The following is an 18,799-nucleotide window of genomic DNA, read 5'->3' as shown; positions in this document are numbered from 1 at the left end:
CGGTCAAAACCAGTGACAATTATCTGAACTGGTCCTGGGCCTCCCCTAGGTCGCCTCAAATGAGTAGCTGGTGCGGTGTGTAAACATCGTCATGAGGGAGACAAAGGTGGTCGGGCATGGTGCTGGCCATCCATCCCGTCGTATACCGTGCCGGCCTTCATAGGTGCTCCCGAACAGCACTTGCCCCAACAGTCTGTTAAGGCTATACAGGGGATCTTTGTCTGTGTGCACACAGACACTTGGGTAAGTGTGGATTTACCTGTCGCTCTTTTCTCTCCACTTCAAGCATTTGTTTTGTTTTCTCATCCAAATGTGACTCATCCTGATGTGTACACACAAACAAATATGCGTATGTCCATGTCCATATACACGAGCAATGCATAGCCTTTAAATCATTAACTTAAAACCTTTTACATAAATGTCCTGCTTCACAATTAAGATATAAGTTGTTAACAGTATGACCCTTTAAAAATTGCAACAACTTTCATAACATCAACTGCTATATATGTACAGCAGTGGATTGACAATAATATATATTAATAATACATATTAATTGCCCACAGGCTGACCCACTGGTAATGCACGCCCACCGCTAGGATAGTCAACCGGTCTCCATTCACCACTAAGTGGTGGTGACATCACCACGGCGCATGTGCCAGGAGTGGAGCACCCTGAGGCCACGTGAAGTGTCAAAGGCTCGCCGACAGGTCACGGGACAGACCCAAGTGTTACAGGTTGACTGACAGCTGACCTCCAGATGCACCGTCAGTCCTCTCCACTGCCACCTCGCTGCATTTTAGCTGCCATGCCCTCCGCTCTAGTGAGCGTTGCTCTTCCTCCCTCCGTTGTTATTGTTGGATGGCGACAGCCTCCAACTGCCCAGTAGCAACATTCGCAAACTTTCTCCACCACCATTATTGTTACCGTCACAGGTGATGCGAGTTTGGGGATTGTTTCCTTACGTCAGGTTGCCGTCGGTCCCTCTGCACCGCCTCTGCGGCCACCGCCTTGCGCCCCGAGTCGGCTGCCTGCGCGCCCTGCGCCCCTTGCATGAGGCTCGGCATCTTATTCAGAGTCTCCTTCAGCTGCTGGTACTCGCGTACCTCTACCTGTGCTCAGGCACCACATGCACACAAGGAACATGACGGGGATCCTCCCCACTCAGTATTACAGCGTATTAAGAGCACCTGTATGTATGTTGAACTCCTTTTGCATCCGTAGGTAGCCAACCGTGCTAATAAGGCAAGCATGGCAAGCAACGTGTGGCAGATCACCATGCCTAGCTTCATCTGTCTCAACAGTGGCCGTATTTATGCACCATACCAGGAACTCAATAAAGTAATCGTAATTCACGGTATGCACAAGATAGGTCCAGATACTCCTTGCCATGGATGTACATCGCCAAGGAATTGAACCTCGGGTGCTGGGATGTGAGTGGCACGTGTGAACCAATGCACCACCACTTTTTGCAAAAAAATACAAAAATCCCCCATATAGCCTTAACAGACTGTTGGGGCAAGTGCTGTTCGTGAGCAACTATGAAATCTGGTACAGCACACCAGGGGGTGGGTGGCTAACATGCCCGGCTGCGTTTGTCTCCCGAGTGGCGATGTTTACACACCACACCAGCTATTAATTTGAGGCTGAGCCGGCCTAGGTGATGCCCAGAACCGGTTCAGATAATCGTCACTGGTGTTGGCCGTGAGCAGCAATCAAACTGGGGTTGCCGGGTTTGTAGCGAACCGCGACCCTACCGCTCCCCACTTGTTGCACACACATAAACACAGACACATAAGTGTACAGCTCTTTTATCAGTCGACTGCTGGATTACGAGGTCCTCCCTACACAGTGTGGGTCGTGGTGGACATTTGACCAAACTTCACCATGTTGGTGAGTGTGGGGTCATGAAGACGCGCAGCGGAAGTACAACACAAAAACGCATTTTCCTGAAATGCCCTCTGCTGTCCACAACGTAGTCCTGCACACACAAGACAACGAAAAATTCAACTGCACAATGTTTGCCCGATTCAGGCCAACTATAAAAACTATAACCTTATTTCACTAGGTAAGGCCCAATGAGCTATACAGCTCTTTTTCAAAAGCGACCTGGCCACAAATGATCGCTTAACGAAGTGGCTTATCATGTGGAAAAGTATAGCAGCCAAATACTCTAAGCGCATGTTTTTAAATGTGGATGGAAATACCGGAGGACCCGGAGAAAAAACCATGCGACCACGGGGAGAACATGAAAACTTTAAATATAGAGATGTCAGGGTTGGGATCGAACCGACGAACTCTCTGTATACCAGACGAGGGAGTTAACAGCTCGCCACCGTGGTGCCCAACACCATCACAGTCCTGTTAGCGAGCACCTATTTTGGCTTGTCCACTAGCATGTGATGGGAGCAGTGGCCACAGCACCAGCAGCAAATGACCCCACTTTGCTGATGTCGTATTTGAAATACAAAAATAAATAACAAGGTGCCCTTTCCACACGTGCGACGTTGCCCACCTGCGCTTTGGCCAGTTGCGACTGATGCTGCTGAAGGGTGTCCTTGAGCTGTTCATGCTGCTCCAGCAGGTTGTTGTGATTTTGCTACGAGGGGAAAGAGAAACATGCATGCACACATGCACATACTTATTTTTTTTAAAGACAAAGATCCCCCTCGTTAACAACCTATACAGGCTGTTTGGACAAGTGCTGTTAAGCGAGCACGGTGCACGACAAAGGGGTGGGTGGCCAGCACCACGCCCAGCCGCCTTCATACCCCCCATTGCTGATGTTTACACACCTCACCTGGTACTCATTTAAGGTTGAGTTAACCTTGGAGAGGCCCAGGACCAGTTAAGATAATCAGGACTGTTAGCTGAGGCCAGACGACTGGGTTCTAACACAGTGTGCTAACCACTACATTACCACTTTCCATTTACAGATACAAAGACCCCCCATGTAGCCTTTTATAAACTTTTGGGGGAAATTATGTTGGCGAGCACCTATGAAGGCCAGCATGGAGCACGAGGGGGTGGGTGGCCAACACCACGCCCAGCAACCTTCATCTCCCCAGGTCCCATGTTCACATACCACACCAGGTACTAATTGAAGGCCGAGTGAACCTAGGATATGCCCAGGAAAGGTTCAGATATTCCTCACCATTATTGGTCACGAGCAGGAATCAAAACCCTCAACGGGTTCGTAGCGCGGCACGCTATCCACTTCACTCGAATTCCCCGTACGATACGTTTACACGCGTACATACATACACGGGCACATATTTGGGCTCTGTTGCAGGCAACATGACAGAGTGGAATGGGGCTTATCACCAGTGGGTGTGGCGCACGTTAAAAGTGAGACGGTGCGCATAACATTCTTTTGAAGGTGTGCGTACAGAGGTCAGAGGTGTGGACATGCAGCGTTTCTTTTACTGGGGGGTTAACCTCAGAGGCAAATGCAGAAAACTGTCAATCTAATGGCTCCACAGTGCCGGATCATGAACACACATTCTAAAATCACAACAAATTACTTTTATAATCAGGCCCCAATATTGTACAATGCAGTCTTCCACTCTCATCCACTCTACCCCTCTGGCTTCTCTGTATGTGCAATGAAGAATGGCCAGTGACTGAAACATCGCCTATTATATATTTTAATTTTAAGGCCACAGTGTTATTGATGAATGCGTCCAGTTTTTATATTAAAATAGCATCTAAACACAACCACATCTCAAGGGATTTGTTTATTTTAATTTGTAAATCTGTATCCGGGCCTGCAATATAAAAAGTGTAAAGGATAAAAGTGTTGCGGCGCAACTTACGACACAGAGGCAGGTCTTGGTCGGGGCTCACGCCGCGTTTATAAAGGGCTTACGCCTAACAGGGGTGACAGGCTTATGCCTAACAAGAACCCCCTCGCCTAGAACTCCCCGGGGACAGGGAACTGGGAATCCTACAACCCCGGCTAACTCGGATCTCCTCCCTGCACCGGCCTGGGGCTCAACCGACTTCGGCCGGTCGGGTGGAGTGGCTTCCCTTAGCCTCGTGTGAGGATCACCTACCCCGGGTCCCAACTCGTACCCCCGACGAACCCCGGTTACGTCCCGGGTCTCCCTTTAAATACCCCCCGGGGGACATGACGTCACCGTCCCCCAAGCTCCGCCTGACGTCACGTTCTGCGACGCCACTCTCTCCGAGGGCGAGTGTGACGTGACGCCACCCACTAGTCCTCTACAAAAGGACGGACAATTCGCAATGGGAAATTTACTATCACGAGACGTTGTGTTTATATTTGTTGTGTTTAGTTAGTTGTGCTTCTCCGATTAGCACCGTTGTCTAAGGTGCGAAAGAAGTTCAACATGCAGTACATTAGCTTACAGCATGCAATCAACTGCTCGATCACACCAGTGTACTTTACACGCTTTTATTTAACTCACTCTGGCTGTTGTTGTTGTCGTATCCTCAAATCTTGTAACTCAATTTGAACCCACTTCCCAATGTGGTATCGACTGAAAACTTCGTATACTTATGTCTTACTGATAACAATACAATATTCTATCAAAAAATACAAATAAAATTTTAAACTATCTTTTTTATACGTTATGTTTCAGCTTGGGTCTAATTGTACACGCTCAACTGACGTTGGCTGTAATTCACCATGGTCCCTTACGTTATGGAAAGCTTCGGGACCACTTCCTGGAGTCGTGGAGTATTTTTAAATATTACTTATTTGTATTTGTTTACCAACCCTTACTGTAGTGCATGCAGTGTCTGACCAGAGTCAGTGGCAAGATGTTAACTACCTCACCTGGTAAACAGGAAATCGTAGGTTCGATACCCCCACCCTGACACCTGTGTATTCGAAGTTTGCATGCTCTCTCCCCGTGGTCACATGGATTTTTCTCCGGGTAATTCCCTCCACATTTAGAAACGTGCGTTTAGAGTATTTGGCTCCTAGAAATCTCCACATGATAAGCCACTTCATTAAGCTATCATTTGTGGCTGGCTCGCTTCTGAGCCACCATTTTGTGGGCAGGCTATATAGCTCAGTGGGCCTTACCCGAGTAAAAAATAAAAATAATTTTTAGTCACCTGGGTCTCTTGCAGATGATTGTGCACGTCCTGGTGAGCCTTGCGCAGCTGTTTGCCTTCCTCCCGCAGCTTGTACATGTTTTCTACATGGCGACACGGGCAAAGAGCCGCTCGTTAAAAATGCAACGGCACGAGCAAGCACCTGTGTGTGAAACCACCGTGCCCCCTGCAGCATGCCAAGGACATAAACAAGCAGCAAGCGCAGCGCGAAAAGGGGAGCTTTATTATTCAAACGTAAAGCACAAAATGGTTGATTGTCGGGGGGACATTCAAGCAATTTTGTCACATGGCCACAGTACCATCTCAACGTCACGCGAGGCCTTGTGCAGATGAGGGGAAGAGGGGCGCTCGAGAGAGACAGCGAGAAGCAAAGACAGCGAGAGGCAAAGACAGCAAGAAGAAAGATACACACAGGGGGGCAGAGAAACAAATACCCACAGAGGCACATAGAGAGACAAACAACGGAGACAACAGGCACATATACATTTTTTTTGGGGGGGGAGCCCTAAATAAATGGATCGCATGTGCACAAAGCACATGTAAACACGTAGATGGCACCATGTGGCCACCAGCAGCCACTCATGTGTCTACTCCTTTGCTAAAATTACATCTGGGCTCCATCAAACCAGCCTCCAAGGAGCAAAATCCATCTGGGGATTCAGGATATGAAATGCAGCGGGGAGGGAAACGCACTTCCTGATGCAAACGCTGCTTGACATCTGAAGCTCTGTGTCCAGCATAGGGTAGTGGTGAGGGGGACACTGCAACCACTCCACCTTTGTTTGCTAAGTGCCAGTGTTTGTTGACACACCCCGCACCGCTGTCAGGTGCAGGAGTGTAAAAGTACCAAGTAGAGAGAGCTGTAAATAGAATGGAATAGAGAGCGCTGAACACAAGTTGTGGAAGAGAAAAGTGCTAAGTGCTCTGTGTCGAGGGGCCCACGTGCTGTGGTGTAGGGTGCCGGACATAGCATAGCAACGGCAAACTGGGCGGAGGGTTCCAAGAACAGGCTGCGAGACGCAAAGTGCTGCCTCAAGATGTTTTTGCACCCTGTGTGTAATGTGCCGCATACGTGCTGCCATGTACGTGGCATGGTTTCTGAGTGGCAGGTGCTGAGTAAAGGACAGTGAATGGATGGTAGTGGCAGTGGAAGGGAATATCAGCCGGTCAGTCAGTTTATCATGGGTAAGGTCCATAATATATTGAAGGCATAGGTAATGTGAGACCCATGAGCCAGGGGATAGGGGTGGTATCACATTGTATTTACTCGACTGCTTCGTATTCAATTGGCAGTGCAGCAGGTGGCACTTTGCTCTTCAAACCGGGTGACCCGAGTTTTTATTTACTTGGTTCGAGCACACGAACGAACGCTCTCAAACGGGGAAGATTTTTTTTCAGAGTGCCGCAGTTCCCTGGCTCAAAAATGTTGGGAGGAGCCGCCTGCCTAGGCTCAATTATACACTCCGTCGCCTATGGCGCTCAGCCCAGACAACAACAAGTCCACCGTGGAAGATGTCAAGCGTTACACAATTAATTTAGACATGGGTGGAATGGGGGGGGGGGCAGGACAAGATGAGGCTCACGGTGCAGGGAGCTGATCTCGGTGTCCTTGTCTTGCTGCAGCTGCCCCAGCTCCTCTTGGTGCCGCTGCAGCGCTCGCTCGTGCGTGTCCTGCAGCACCGTGTGCTGCTCGTGGATGTCTGTGTACTGCTGCTTCAGCTCCTCGTGCTGCGACTGTTGTGGTGTATGCATACAATACATGTTTTGTCGTGGCGTTTTATAAGCAGAACCCTTGTTCTTTTTCTATGCGTATCATGCATGTATAGTCCACCGGCTATATTGGCATTAATTCTAGATTTGAAGCTTTCGTGACTGCAAGGATTCATACTCTTAGGTTTTTTCGGTAAAGTCACGTAGGTGAAAATAAATAATAAAATAGAAATAATAGAAATAATTATAGAAATAAAAATATAAATCACGATGTTTCGGAGGCAACACAAGTCTCCGTCATCAGGTGGGACCGTCACAGCTAGATTTACTGTATCAAGTGAGGCAAAATACCAAGATACAAGTTCTTAAATACAAGTTAAGGGGGGAGGAGGGGGAGGGGCCAATGAATGGAATGTGTTGGGGGGGGGGGCTAAAAGAGAACAATAGGTGCACATTTTGTTGTTTTATATTGGCATTCCAGATGAGCAAGCACACAAAGGTGTGGAGGTTTGTATCCTCGGCCACTGGAACCCAATAGTTCCAGGTCTGGCCCAGCAGCATCACCAAGGCCTGGGTAAGTGTGCCCTCTGTGGGCCTCAGTCACTCCTCTACAATTGGCCACTGCCACCCCTTTTACCCTCCGTGCCAACTGCAGCTGGGGATGGAGGTCAGGAAGGGTTTGTTTAAACAAAACGTTTGCTTTAGACTTAGATCAATGTTTACATGTATGCGATTAGACTCCATTAGGATCCAGGCTCGCCAGACCCTGGCTATTTGAATTCCCACTGAGCCGGACCAAGTCAGAAAATAGTTTTTAAAAAAATCTGCAAATGTATTTAAAATTCCAGAGCATAGCAAATACCACACAATTATTTACATACGACATCATTTACAATGTTAAGACATAATAAGATGCACCACAAAATTCTATATTAAATGTACTTTAAATGAAACTGGATTAAATGCACTTATATTGTAATACGTTAGCGGCAAGGGAGGAGCTGTGGAGGATGGTGGGAAGGGGTTATGGGGAGGGCCGAGTCGTGGGGGATGAGGGAGGAGTGGGGAGAGCAGCATACCCTCGGGTACCTTGGCTATAACGACCGTACAGCACAGTACACACATACGTACCGTACTTTTTTTTGGTCTTTACAATCACACCCAACGCGTATACACTACACACACTCATATTTATTACATACCGGCTAGACAAACACACTATACAGGGATTTAGTTTTTTTCCCCCGCATTCATTTTAAATGCAGTCGTGGCTGACCAGACTTCATCCATCCGGACCAGGACTCCTCCTCTCTTCGTCCGGGCTAGATGGGGCTTTACCGTGCTGCTAGTTAAAAATCTGGTCATTTTACCATCTTCTGCCATGCATTTTGACTGCGGACAGTGGCTGGAAAGTTGAACCAAGCGAGTTACATCACGGCACGCCACTTGCTTGCCCGATCACCCAGAGCTATCGCGAGTGGTTCCAGGATCGGCCAGTGTGAAAGTGGCAGCGCCATGGTTATTCAACCGCACCAGGCAGCCGGGCCTGCCCCATCCTTCCTTGTTGATTGGTTTGGCTCAGGCGAACTACCGTAGGAATATGGCACTTAGCCTGGTCCGGCCTGGTTCAAGTAACCAAGCCAGCAGTTCTCAGTGGTCATGGAAACACGGCACGCTTGTTGACGTTACACCAAACAATGCATGATGCATGGTTTCCGTTCTTATCATCCGATGCCAGCGGCTGGTTGCCTTAAACAGCTTTAACATGAAACGCTTAAAATAGAGCGTGCTGAGCTACATGACAAACTATTAGTGGAGCAGATAAGTAAATGTATTTTTTCAGGAATTATTTAAATGTTGATAGTCTTGAAACTCGCGAGAGTTATGAGAGATATTCAAAATCGTGTCTCTTTTCAGAAAGAAGAGTGAGCCACTTGAAAATGACCATCACTTATTTATATTTTAACGACACAATTGGCCGAGTTGTCCAGTTTGGAAGATTACAGACCAGCATGGTAAAGTACGGACAAATAGCCTCCAGGACGCCCATGGCACAGGGAAGCCCTCATCCAGCAGCGGATTGGCAAAGGGCTGTCCGTGTATGCGAGCTGAAGATGTGCAGTGCCGGTTTGTTAGTCTCACTTTCTCACCAGTCTGAGATGGCTCACCTTGAGGATCTGGTGCTGGGCATTGAGCGAGTTGTATCTGTTCAATGATTCTTGCTGTTGAAAGCAACATGTGGATACACGCGCATGCACACGGTGGTAAGCACGAGTAGAACACACAAATAAAACCTAATATTGAAATAATAACGTACATCCAAACCACTACAGACAGTCCCAGGATTGCGGAAGATCCTTATGGAAATGTTCCCATAAATCATGTGAAATAAAATTCGGTACGTGGAAATGTTTGCGTTACGGATGAATACCGCGGAGTGAGGCGTCAGGCTGCCCTCCACTCGAACTTTACTAGGATCAAGGTAAATGGAATTTATCGTGATTATGCGGGAACATTTTTCAGTTTCCGACATACGGAAAATTCGGGTTACCGATGGCTCTCGGGAACCATACCCTTCCGTAACCCGGGGACTGTCTGTACTTTGTGGGAAGTCAACTCAACAATGGTTGCCCTTTGGAGGGACTGGCCAATACCATGGGAATGTGGAATTTCCACTAACGAGATGAAAGCCACCCCAGTGCTTTATATTAAGCAGAAAGAAGCTTAAAAAATAATCATGACATTTGTCCCTAAAGCCACACGATGGTTCCTTATTTTTAAGCATGAATAAATAAATGGACCAATTAGAACCCAAACAACCAAACAAATTACAGCTCGCTCGCCAACATTGCAATGTGTGGTATAAAGCCAGAACACGTGGTTATATATTTTGCACTTCAAAAGAAGTACATTCAGTTTTACTTGCGCGTGTACTTATCTGGGTATAATGTCAAGTTTAGCACCATTGTGACCCACACTTCCAGACTCTGATGTTTAGCGGTCATGCATAACTAATGCATTTACCAACGTTTCAATTTTATAGACAGGACAAAGATCCCCTGTATAGCCTGAAAAGACTTTTGGGGCAAGTGCTGTTAGCGAGTACCTAAGAAATACCAGCACAGCAGACAAGGGGGGGGGGGGGGGGGGGGGTGGCCAGCACTATGCCTGGCCACCTTTGTCTCCCTAGTGGGAATGTGTACACATCACACCTGGTACTATTTTGAGGCTGAGTCGATCTAGGGGAAGCCCAGGAACAGTTCAGATAATCGTCTCTGATGCCAGCGGTGAATGGGAATCACGCTCGAGTTGCTGGGTTCCTCGTGCAGTGCGCCAACCACTGCACCACCACTCCCCGCATTCCTATTTTAAGGACAGTCGCATTCACACTCACACGTGTGCTGAACTCTCTCCTTGCCTGATTAAATTCCTGTTTCACGCCAATCCTCAAGCAAGCTTTACAGGATCCACCTCCGCTACCCGTGGGTCAGGCTGTCCACAAGTGTGAATGTACTCCACACCACCAGCTGGGATGTGGCTCTTCTGCTGTGCACTGTATGACACCACAGCTAAACTTGCTGTAAAAGCAAAACCGAGTTTCCAAGAGAATGATTGCACTGCTCTCTAACAGCACTTCCCCAACAGTCTGTTGAAGGCTACATGGGGGATCTTTGTTTGTTAGTGTGCCCTGGTGAAGATAAAACATGCTTCAGCATACTGTTCAGTATTGATGTAATTAAGAAAACATTAGGCAATATATTTTCAAAACACGGTTTACCAAACCATCGTTAATAGCCGTATGTGTGTGCGCTGGTTTACCAAACCATTGTTAATAGCCATATGTGTGTGCGCTGGTTTACTAAACCATCGTTAATAACCACATGTGTGTACGCTGGTTTACTAAACCATCGTTAATAACCACATGTGTGTACGCTGGTTTACCAAACCATTGTTAATAGCCACATGTGTGTACGCTGGTTTACCAAACCATTGTTAATAGCCATATGTGTGTGCGCTGGTTTACTAAACCATCGTTAATAACCACATGTGTGTACGCTGGTTTACTAAACCATCGTTAATAACCACATGTGTGTACGCTGGTTTACTAAACCATCGTTAATAACCATATGTGTGTACGCTGGTTTACTAAACCATCGTTAATAGCCATATGTGTGTGCGCTGGTTTACTAAACCATTGTTAATAGCCACATGTGTGTGCGCTGGTTTACTAAACCATTGTTAATAGCCATATGTGTGTGCGCTGGTTTACTAAACCATCGTTAATAGCCATGTGTACATTGAACTTCTTTCACAAAAATACGTAGCCAACCGTGCTAATCGGAGGTTTTGGGGGGAGGAAAACAAAAATCAGTTCTAAAGAAATGCGTTTTCAATTTAGAGACAATAATTATGATTTAGGAACGTGATAATGATGGTTTAAAGCCCTCTGTTAATTCACTGCTGGATGAAGGTCTTCCCGCACCGTTGTCAGTCATGGAGGATGTTTGACCATACTTCCCCACATTGGTCAGTGGGGGTTTGTGAAGGTGGGAGCCCAAGACCGAATTAGATATCACTCACCACTAAAATGAACCATGGCTGGGAATCAAACTCAGGTCCTCTGGGCGTCATAGCAAAGTGGGTTCACCACTGTGCCCACCGCTCCACCCTCATATAAACATAATGACAGGAAAAATACGTGATATAATCAATGCTTAGTTTGGCCCAACCTTCCATACACATGGGGCTTATATACAACTAGAAAGCAGCCACGAAATGAATCACTAAAGCAGCAGGGGATGTTGGAGGCGAGTGGTCGGTGTGTGACACTATGGGTGCAGTACCTTATCCTTGCTCAGATTCTCCTGCACCTCCAGCTTATAGAGCAGAAAATCTGCATTGCAAACAGAAAAAAAAAACCTCAATCAGATAATCCTTGGCACAAATAACACGCCCGCCAAGGCTGCAATCTCTGAGCTTTACTGCAGCAGTTTTGTAACCTTTGGTAAGTGATGCCGTAATGGACCGGAGCTATGCTCTCTAATCCGAGTAACTGGCGATCCACTCTGCATTCACAAAGGTTGAAATCCAGCACTACGGCATTTCAATGACCCCACTTACCTGCTCACTGGCCTGGTGTGGTGCTCGGGTAGAGTGCTTGATGCACAAGCACAACTCTGTGAGTTCAATTCAAGTTCAGGGGTAAATGCAACCCAGCATCCCTTGGGGGTCATGAAATTGAATACAGATTTGTTTGTAGTCCTATACAAACATGTGACCCTGTAATGAGATTGTGGAAGTTCTGCCACTGGTTCAGGGTCACCAAGCGACTTGATTGTTGGCCTGTTGCTCGTTTGAGTAGGGAGACTCTGTCTTGCCCAGTTGCACCTGCCGTTACGAGCGACACCTTTCCTTAGATGAATGTTGGGGAAAGTTCTGTTAGTGAGTGCCTACGAAGGTCAGAACGGTACACGAGGGGATGATGACCAGCACCACGCCCGACCGTCTTTGTCTCTCCAGTAGTGATGCTTGCACACTGCACCAGGTACTCATTTAAGGCTGTAACCGCAGTGTTGGGTTTGCTATCATTTGTCACTGTTGATCAGCGAACCAGTCATGTGCAAAGTAGGTAGAAACCAGCACCTTCAGCAGACATGGCAATTACATGTGTCAAACGAGGACAAACCATTTGAGGAAGGGGGCAAGGTGGGGACAGTCTTAAAGAATAAGAAAAATGTTCACGGTTGTAAACGTCCAGCCTGGACATCTGCGGTTAAATGTTCCCCATGCATTTGGCTCGTGCCGTGAGTGCCAATAGCCGCCTGCACGGTGCTGCCAAATTCATCAAAGGCGGTCGTCTGCTGCCACACGTCGTGTTCCGTGCATGCGTCACGAGTCGCGCTATCTGCGGCGGTGGTGCCCCCCCACCCCCATGGCATGCCTGGCCCATCCCGTGTGTTCTTTATTCTTCGTTTGACGATCGGTCTCCGGTAACCAGACAAATGCCTGTGTGGGCCAGGAAGCAAGCAGTATGGTGCGCGTATTTATGCATGAGTACCGACGGGCCCATTTGCTCTGGGTGTGTCTCACTTCCAAAACTGGATAACAACTTGCTGTGCAAACCATTACTATGACCGTCTCATGTTTGAGCATCGGTGGCCTACGCGCTGCGTTCTAAGCGACGTGCGTGCCGCCCCTCCGTGCATGTTGCAGCCTGTCCCACACGTGCCTTGCTGCACGCACAAAACATTGAGATACATGTCATGATTTCTCAATTCATCGGCAAATCTTTTTTTACGGTTACGATAAATACATCGAGTGACGTGTACAAATGTATGCTGCATGTTTATTTGGACAAGATGGAACAAATAGGAGACAGTGGAAACGGCACAGGAAATTCAGATATTATAAATGAGACAGTACAAACAATATAGCACATGACAAAATAAAACCGATGCTTCAGTTGAATCTTGACCACAATCATGGCAATTCATTGGAATGAGACAGGGATAATAAGGGAAGGAGAGTTCAGTCGAGCGGATCGGTACATGCCTACTTCCCATGCTACGTGGCCCTCGTGCCCAAGTATGCTCTGTGCATCACGCTTTGCAATTTGAACTTGCCAAGCCGTGATAATTGGTTTTTTACCCTTCTATTTGGCAACAAAACTGACACCTTTTTTACAAGGAGTCATGATTGCATTGACCACAATACCTGCAGTCGGAATGCATACAAAAAACAAAACTCTAATCAATTTCAAGGACAATGCATAGATTATAATGTATGCACTATCCTTGAAATTGATTGGTCCACACCCGAGACATCTTTCTTTAGAGCCTAGTCTCACATGGTGTTGGACCAGATGACGCCAAAAGGTGCACAACTCATGGACAATGAACCATCAGAGTATGAGAGCTCGGGGTAAGCATTTACACCATTGGAACCTCATTTGCCTGTAACAAAATATGATAATTGTCTTTTTACCCTTTTATCTGGCAACAAAACTGAAAACTTTTTTTACAAGGAGTCATAAAAAAAAGGTGTCAGTTTTGTTGCCAGATAAAAGGGTAAAAAAACAATTATCATATTTTGTTACTGGCAAATGAGGTTTCAATGGTTGCCAAGCCGTGTTATTTGTTTTTTGCTGCAAACACTACGCACTGTATGCATCATGTGCACTGTAGCCATTTGCCCCTAAGTGACGGTGCTGTCGCCACAGCGCATGTGCCAAGCTAGGTGCACATTGAGTGCACTGTACAGACACACACGCATACACACCTTCCTTGGTCTTCTTGTGGTCACCCCTCTCCCTCTGCAGGGACTTCTCCAGCCTGGAGCGATGTTCGTAAACCACTGCGGGAGAGACACATATCGGTTCACATAGCCCACTCAACCTCTGTGCATCCTTTAGCCAGGCCCGTGAAAACACGTGTGCATCTCAATCACATCAAAGCCACAACAAACATCAACATCTTGGGCACGATTTCTGTTAAATATTAAGTCATGAACATGTGCCCAAATCACCCGAAATGTGCCTGATCTCATCATATTTCAGGAACTATGCAGGATTTGAGCCCGAACAGTGGAGTGGTCACCACCATGAATAAAACAGGTGCTATAGCCTGCGAGGGGATACATGTACACAATGCCATAAACACAGCCATGACCACAAATGAGTGTTCTTTGAGAGAAAACGTCTGAGTGATTTGTTCTTGCTTAGACTTATCTGCGATGTCCTCTTTAACCACAGCTGTTTTTCATACTTTGACACTGCCAAAAAAAGGTCCAAATATGCATTCCTCTACGAACATTTAAGTACAACTTTTCTCTCTTTCAAAAGTTACACACTCAAAAAACTATCCTTGGGAAAAAAAGGCAATCACGTCGGCTTGCAAGCAATGACGTGTTTCTCTTTTTGGGTCATGTCATCATTCCTATTGCCATGCGAAATGTTTTCATTTCAAGAACCCAATGCACACGCCGTTGCCCAGGGTTTAAAAATCACAGTGACCATTTCTATGGTGTAAGTCTTACACGATGCAATGAAGCTCTTCAAGAAATATGCTGGGGAAAAAACTTGGAAGCAATCGGCTTGCCAAGTGTTTTTTTTAAGAAACAGGCTGCAATAGCTCAGCTTCCTCGTGAAGCGCAGGTTTAAAATACAGCCCTATGACAATCCATAATTTGTGCATGGTGGTAGCCCATCCAAGCGCCTGGAGTGGCTTCAACTATGAATGTAATTGATGGAATAATTACATCCCTACTGGGTAAGCATCCGTGAACTAGGAGCTATTTAGTCTTAGAGTTGCGTACTCCTTCAAGCCAGCATGTCAGATCCCTAAAGAATAAAATACCTGCGAGCACAGTCATAACTCCCTGTGCAGTCCTCCCACGCGCGTTATCTCCAGGGATATATTAAGAGCTTTCTGCCGCTTGTTTAATTTAAACGAGTTTCGAATTAAATTAATCCCCCAGGGGCAGGCAGTCTCTACATCTCCAACACATTCCTTTGCAAGAATGTCACATGTACAAAGTGAACCCAAACACACCCCCAGTGTGAGCAGACAGCGGGCGTCTCTGCTTGTGTTTCATACCGCTCGACTTCCCGAAACGAGGTCACCGGCTACACAAAACCAATACGATGCTGAAAAATGGCATCATCCATCATCATGCTACACTTTCAGCTCAAGGTCCACCGTAATTAAATCACATAAGGGCAGTTCCACGATTTTGGATGTAACATTTACGACACTTTTTGAGGATGTGGGTGGTGGGAAGAGCGGGTGGCTCAGTGGATAGTGCACCGAGCTATTTTAACCCAGCGACCCAAATTGGATGCCCGGCCACGATTAATATAAGTGGCGAGCGACATCTGAACTGCTTGTCCTGGACGTCCACTTCACCAACCCGTGCGCTGACCAGCGTGGTGAAGTATGGTTAAACAAACCCCAATAACGATATAGTGCTGGCTGGCCTTCATCCAGCAGTGGATTAACAAAAGGGCAATACAAATAGTATTATTGCTATTCAATATGGGCATAATTATGAGCATAACCATGAAGTGATTTTGAAATGAGCAAAGTATTTCAACCAATTAGGACCGTGAATTTGTTCATCTTTTTGGAAAATGGAAAAATGCTCATAAATGCCATGGTATAAAACATAGGAATTTTCCATCCACACGGTCATATTCCATGTAATGAGTCATATATTTTAATATACAGATATCGTTAACTGAAAAACAACATATTACATGTATTATGAGCATATATGAGAAAAGAACTCACACATTTGTCAATAACACTACCTTATAGAGAAAAAGAATGTAATACTTAAAAATAAAAAGTATATAATACTATGAAGAAGGTCAATGGGCCTTTTTCAAAGCTGAGTTTGTATTTATTCATTTGTGCACCACTGCCCAAGCACAATCACCAAATAGTAAGGAATACTCAGAAGATTTTGAAATTTTCACTGAGGTCTAATTTGTGGAAATGCCCTTCACAATCAAACGAAAAATATGACTGTGCGATATGGTGGTGGGTTTAACGACATTAATATTGATGCGATATAACCCTAAAAAAAAACGTTATTGTGGATAATATAACACTGTAGTCCATCAGCCTATGGGCCTTGTGGATCAATGTATTCCACCGCATTTGTTTAAAGATAAACTCCAGACCAGTTTAAACAATCCAAGTCTCATATGCAGAGTACTGCCTGTTGGAGAGTCCACATTTTACTATTGAGACTCAGAAAGTTTTAAACTGGACCATAGATGGCATGATTAAATACATATTTCCAGAAAACATTGCTCCATATTGGCCCACGTCGGTGTGTATAGTATAGTTTGCAATGTATGGATATTTTAATAAAAGCTGCGAAAAAAATCATGTTGGGGAGTGCAATAAAAATGTAGTTCCCATTTTGTCCCAAAGAACACCAGCTGGAGAGTAGATATTAACCCACATCTCTCATTGCCTGCCCACTGTTGCTTAAATACTATATAATAAAATAATGTACAATCTGTCAATAATGGATGAGCATCTGCCAATGGAGAACTGCACTGTGATTGTGAGCATGAATCCCAATGGAAAAGCCACGAGCTCAAATTCAGTTCCATCATCCTCTCGGAGGTTTACTATGGGAGGTCAACAGTGATCGGGCTTACAAATAAGACTTGGCCCCAGCAAGGTAATATGGAATTATCGAGAATAGGTTTTGGGGTAGCCAGTGGTCATGAGCCATGGCGAATGCTCATTTGCAGGGCCGCTGAAAGGGCACCACGATGGCGAGATGTTAACTACCTCGCCTGGTATACAGGAAGTTGTGGGTTCGATCCCAGCCCTGACGCCTGTATATTTGGAGTTTGCATGTTCTCCCCGTGGTCACGTGGATTTTTCTCCACATCCTCTGGTTTACTTCTGTTATTTACCATGAAAGATGATACATTGCTCAGATTTTTCACGAATAATGTTTAGTATGCTAAAACATATTATCCAGACGTAATATTATGAATATAACGACGTAATTATGTATATGCAATTACCCTTTGCTCTATAAGTCGTGTAAACATGCAGAGTGATGGTAATAGCGAGGTATGTATTATGCTCTGTTTCATATACAGGATGTATATAAAGGACTGTAAAATGTGTTTGAATTACAGTATGCAGTATGTCAACAGTATATATTATTAAAGAAGGCCCATTGACCAAATTTGTTTTGCGTTTTACAATACAGTACTATAACTTGATTGTTGTGGCGAGATGTTAGCTGCCTCGCCTGGTATACAGGAAGGGCATGGGTTTGATCCCGACCCTGACGCTTGCTGCATATTTGGAGTTTGCGGTGTCTCTTTCCCCATGGTCGCGTGGATTTTTGTCCGGGTCCTCCGGTTTTTCCCTCCACATTTAAAATCAAGATCACGCGTTTAGACTATACATTTCCACGTGATAAGCCACTTCATTGGGCTATCATTTGTGGCCAGGTCACTTCTGATAAAGCTCAGTGCAGTGAGCTATATCTGGTAAATAAAAAAAATAGTTAAAAGCTTTATAGTTTAACACGTGTTTGAAGGCCCAGGGAAAATCGTGGCCTCCTCTGAGGCCAACCTCGGCTCATTGTGAGCCCCCCCCCTAGGACACGAGGCCTGGCACAGACTACCTCACCTGCTGCCCCTTCACTACGGCCCAGCTTAACCATAGAGTTGGGCCCTCACCACTTTGACCTGGGACCTGATAAAGGTGAAGGAATAAGGATGGGACATGGTACGGTGAGACCTTACTGGGAATTACCTTCCAGGAGCTGCACCCTGCACCCCCCCCCCCAACCCGCCATAGACACACAACTTGCAGACTTTTCCAAGAAACCAGGAGAAACGTGACCAAGCCTCCAGCAGCGGCATGGTATAGTAATTGATGCCAGCACTGCTCAAACGCCACACGTGTTTTATATTCCAAGATCACGCCCGTTTTGAAGCCGGCTTTATAAAGAAATTGGTTCCTAAGGAATAACAGGTTTCAAAAAAAGGAAGGTTTTGTTTATGTGAATGAGAGCACATTCATGCATAACAGAGCGAGGACTGTGTTTTGCATTTTATTTGGCAAAATGTGGTGCAGCATTGCACGTGTTGCAAGAATGATATTGACTTTGATGTTTTTGGACGAAGAAACTAATACAACTTTTTTTTTAATGTTGATATACGTCACGAGATCTATACTGTTGCCTGTTGCTGCATAAGGCAGGTTGGTGCAATGTGTTAGATGGGTCATCTTGTTTAAGTGTAACGTTGTATTACAACCAAGAAATTACCATGTCATTCCCCAATTACCAAATATATGTATTTAATTATGTATTAACCACAGACGTTTTATCTAACGCATTGAAAACGACCCAATAAAACGAATGGAGCAATTTAACTATATATAACGTATACACTTCATCGGGTGCCATAGTGGTGAGATGTTAACTACCTTGCCTGGTATGCAGGAGGTTCTGAGTTCGATCC

At 45.8% G+C, this 18,799-nt stretch overlaps 1 protein-coding gene across 7 annotated transcripts in view; it reads right to left on the bottom strand.

Annotated features, from left to right (window-relative positions):
* The window catches only part of LOC144942702 (uncharacterized), a 46,604-nt gene that overhangs the window by 14,181 nt on the left and 13,624 nt on the right, over positions 1-18,799 (bottom strand). For 6 of the 7 annotated variants that reach the window (XM_078869545.1, XM_078869546.1, XM_078869548.1 and 3 more), the window contains exons 2-9: positions 14,071-14,145; positions 11,637-11,686; positions 8,961-9,014; positions 6,666-6,816; positions 5,083-5,165; positions 2,513-2,596; positions 963-1,109; positions 260-322 (exon numbers count right to left, since the gene is read on the bottom strand). In XM_078869545.1, the coding sequence (XP_078725671.1) occupies positions 260-322; positions 963-1,109; positions 2,513-2,596; positions 5,083-5,165; positions 6,666-6,816; positions 8,961-9,014; positions 11,637-11,686; positions 14,071-14,145 (707 nt within the window). The remainder of the gene's footprint in view (positions 1-259; positions 323-962; positions 1,110-2,512; positions 2,597-5,082; positions 5,166-6,665; positions 6,817-8,960; positions 9,015-11,636; positions 11,687-14,070; positions 14,146-18,799) is intronic. The other variant, XM_078869552.1, reaches the window with a different exon arrangement.

This window comes from Lampetra fluviatilis, chromosome 28 (genome assembly GCF_964198595.1).
Source record: "Lampetra fluviatilis chromosome 28, kcLamFluv1.1, whole genome shotgun sequence".
NCBI lineage: Eukaryota > Metazoa > Chordata > Hyperoartia > Petromyzontiformes > Petromyzontidae > Lampetra > Lampetra fluviatilis.
Note: the sequence above shows the minus strand (reverse complement) of the source record. Positions and strands in the feature narration are given on the sequence as shown.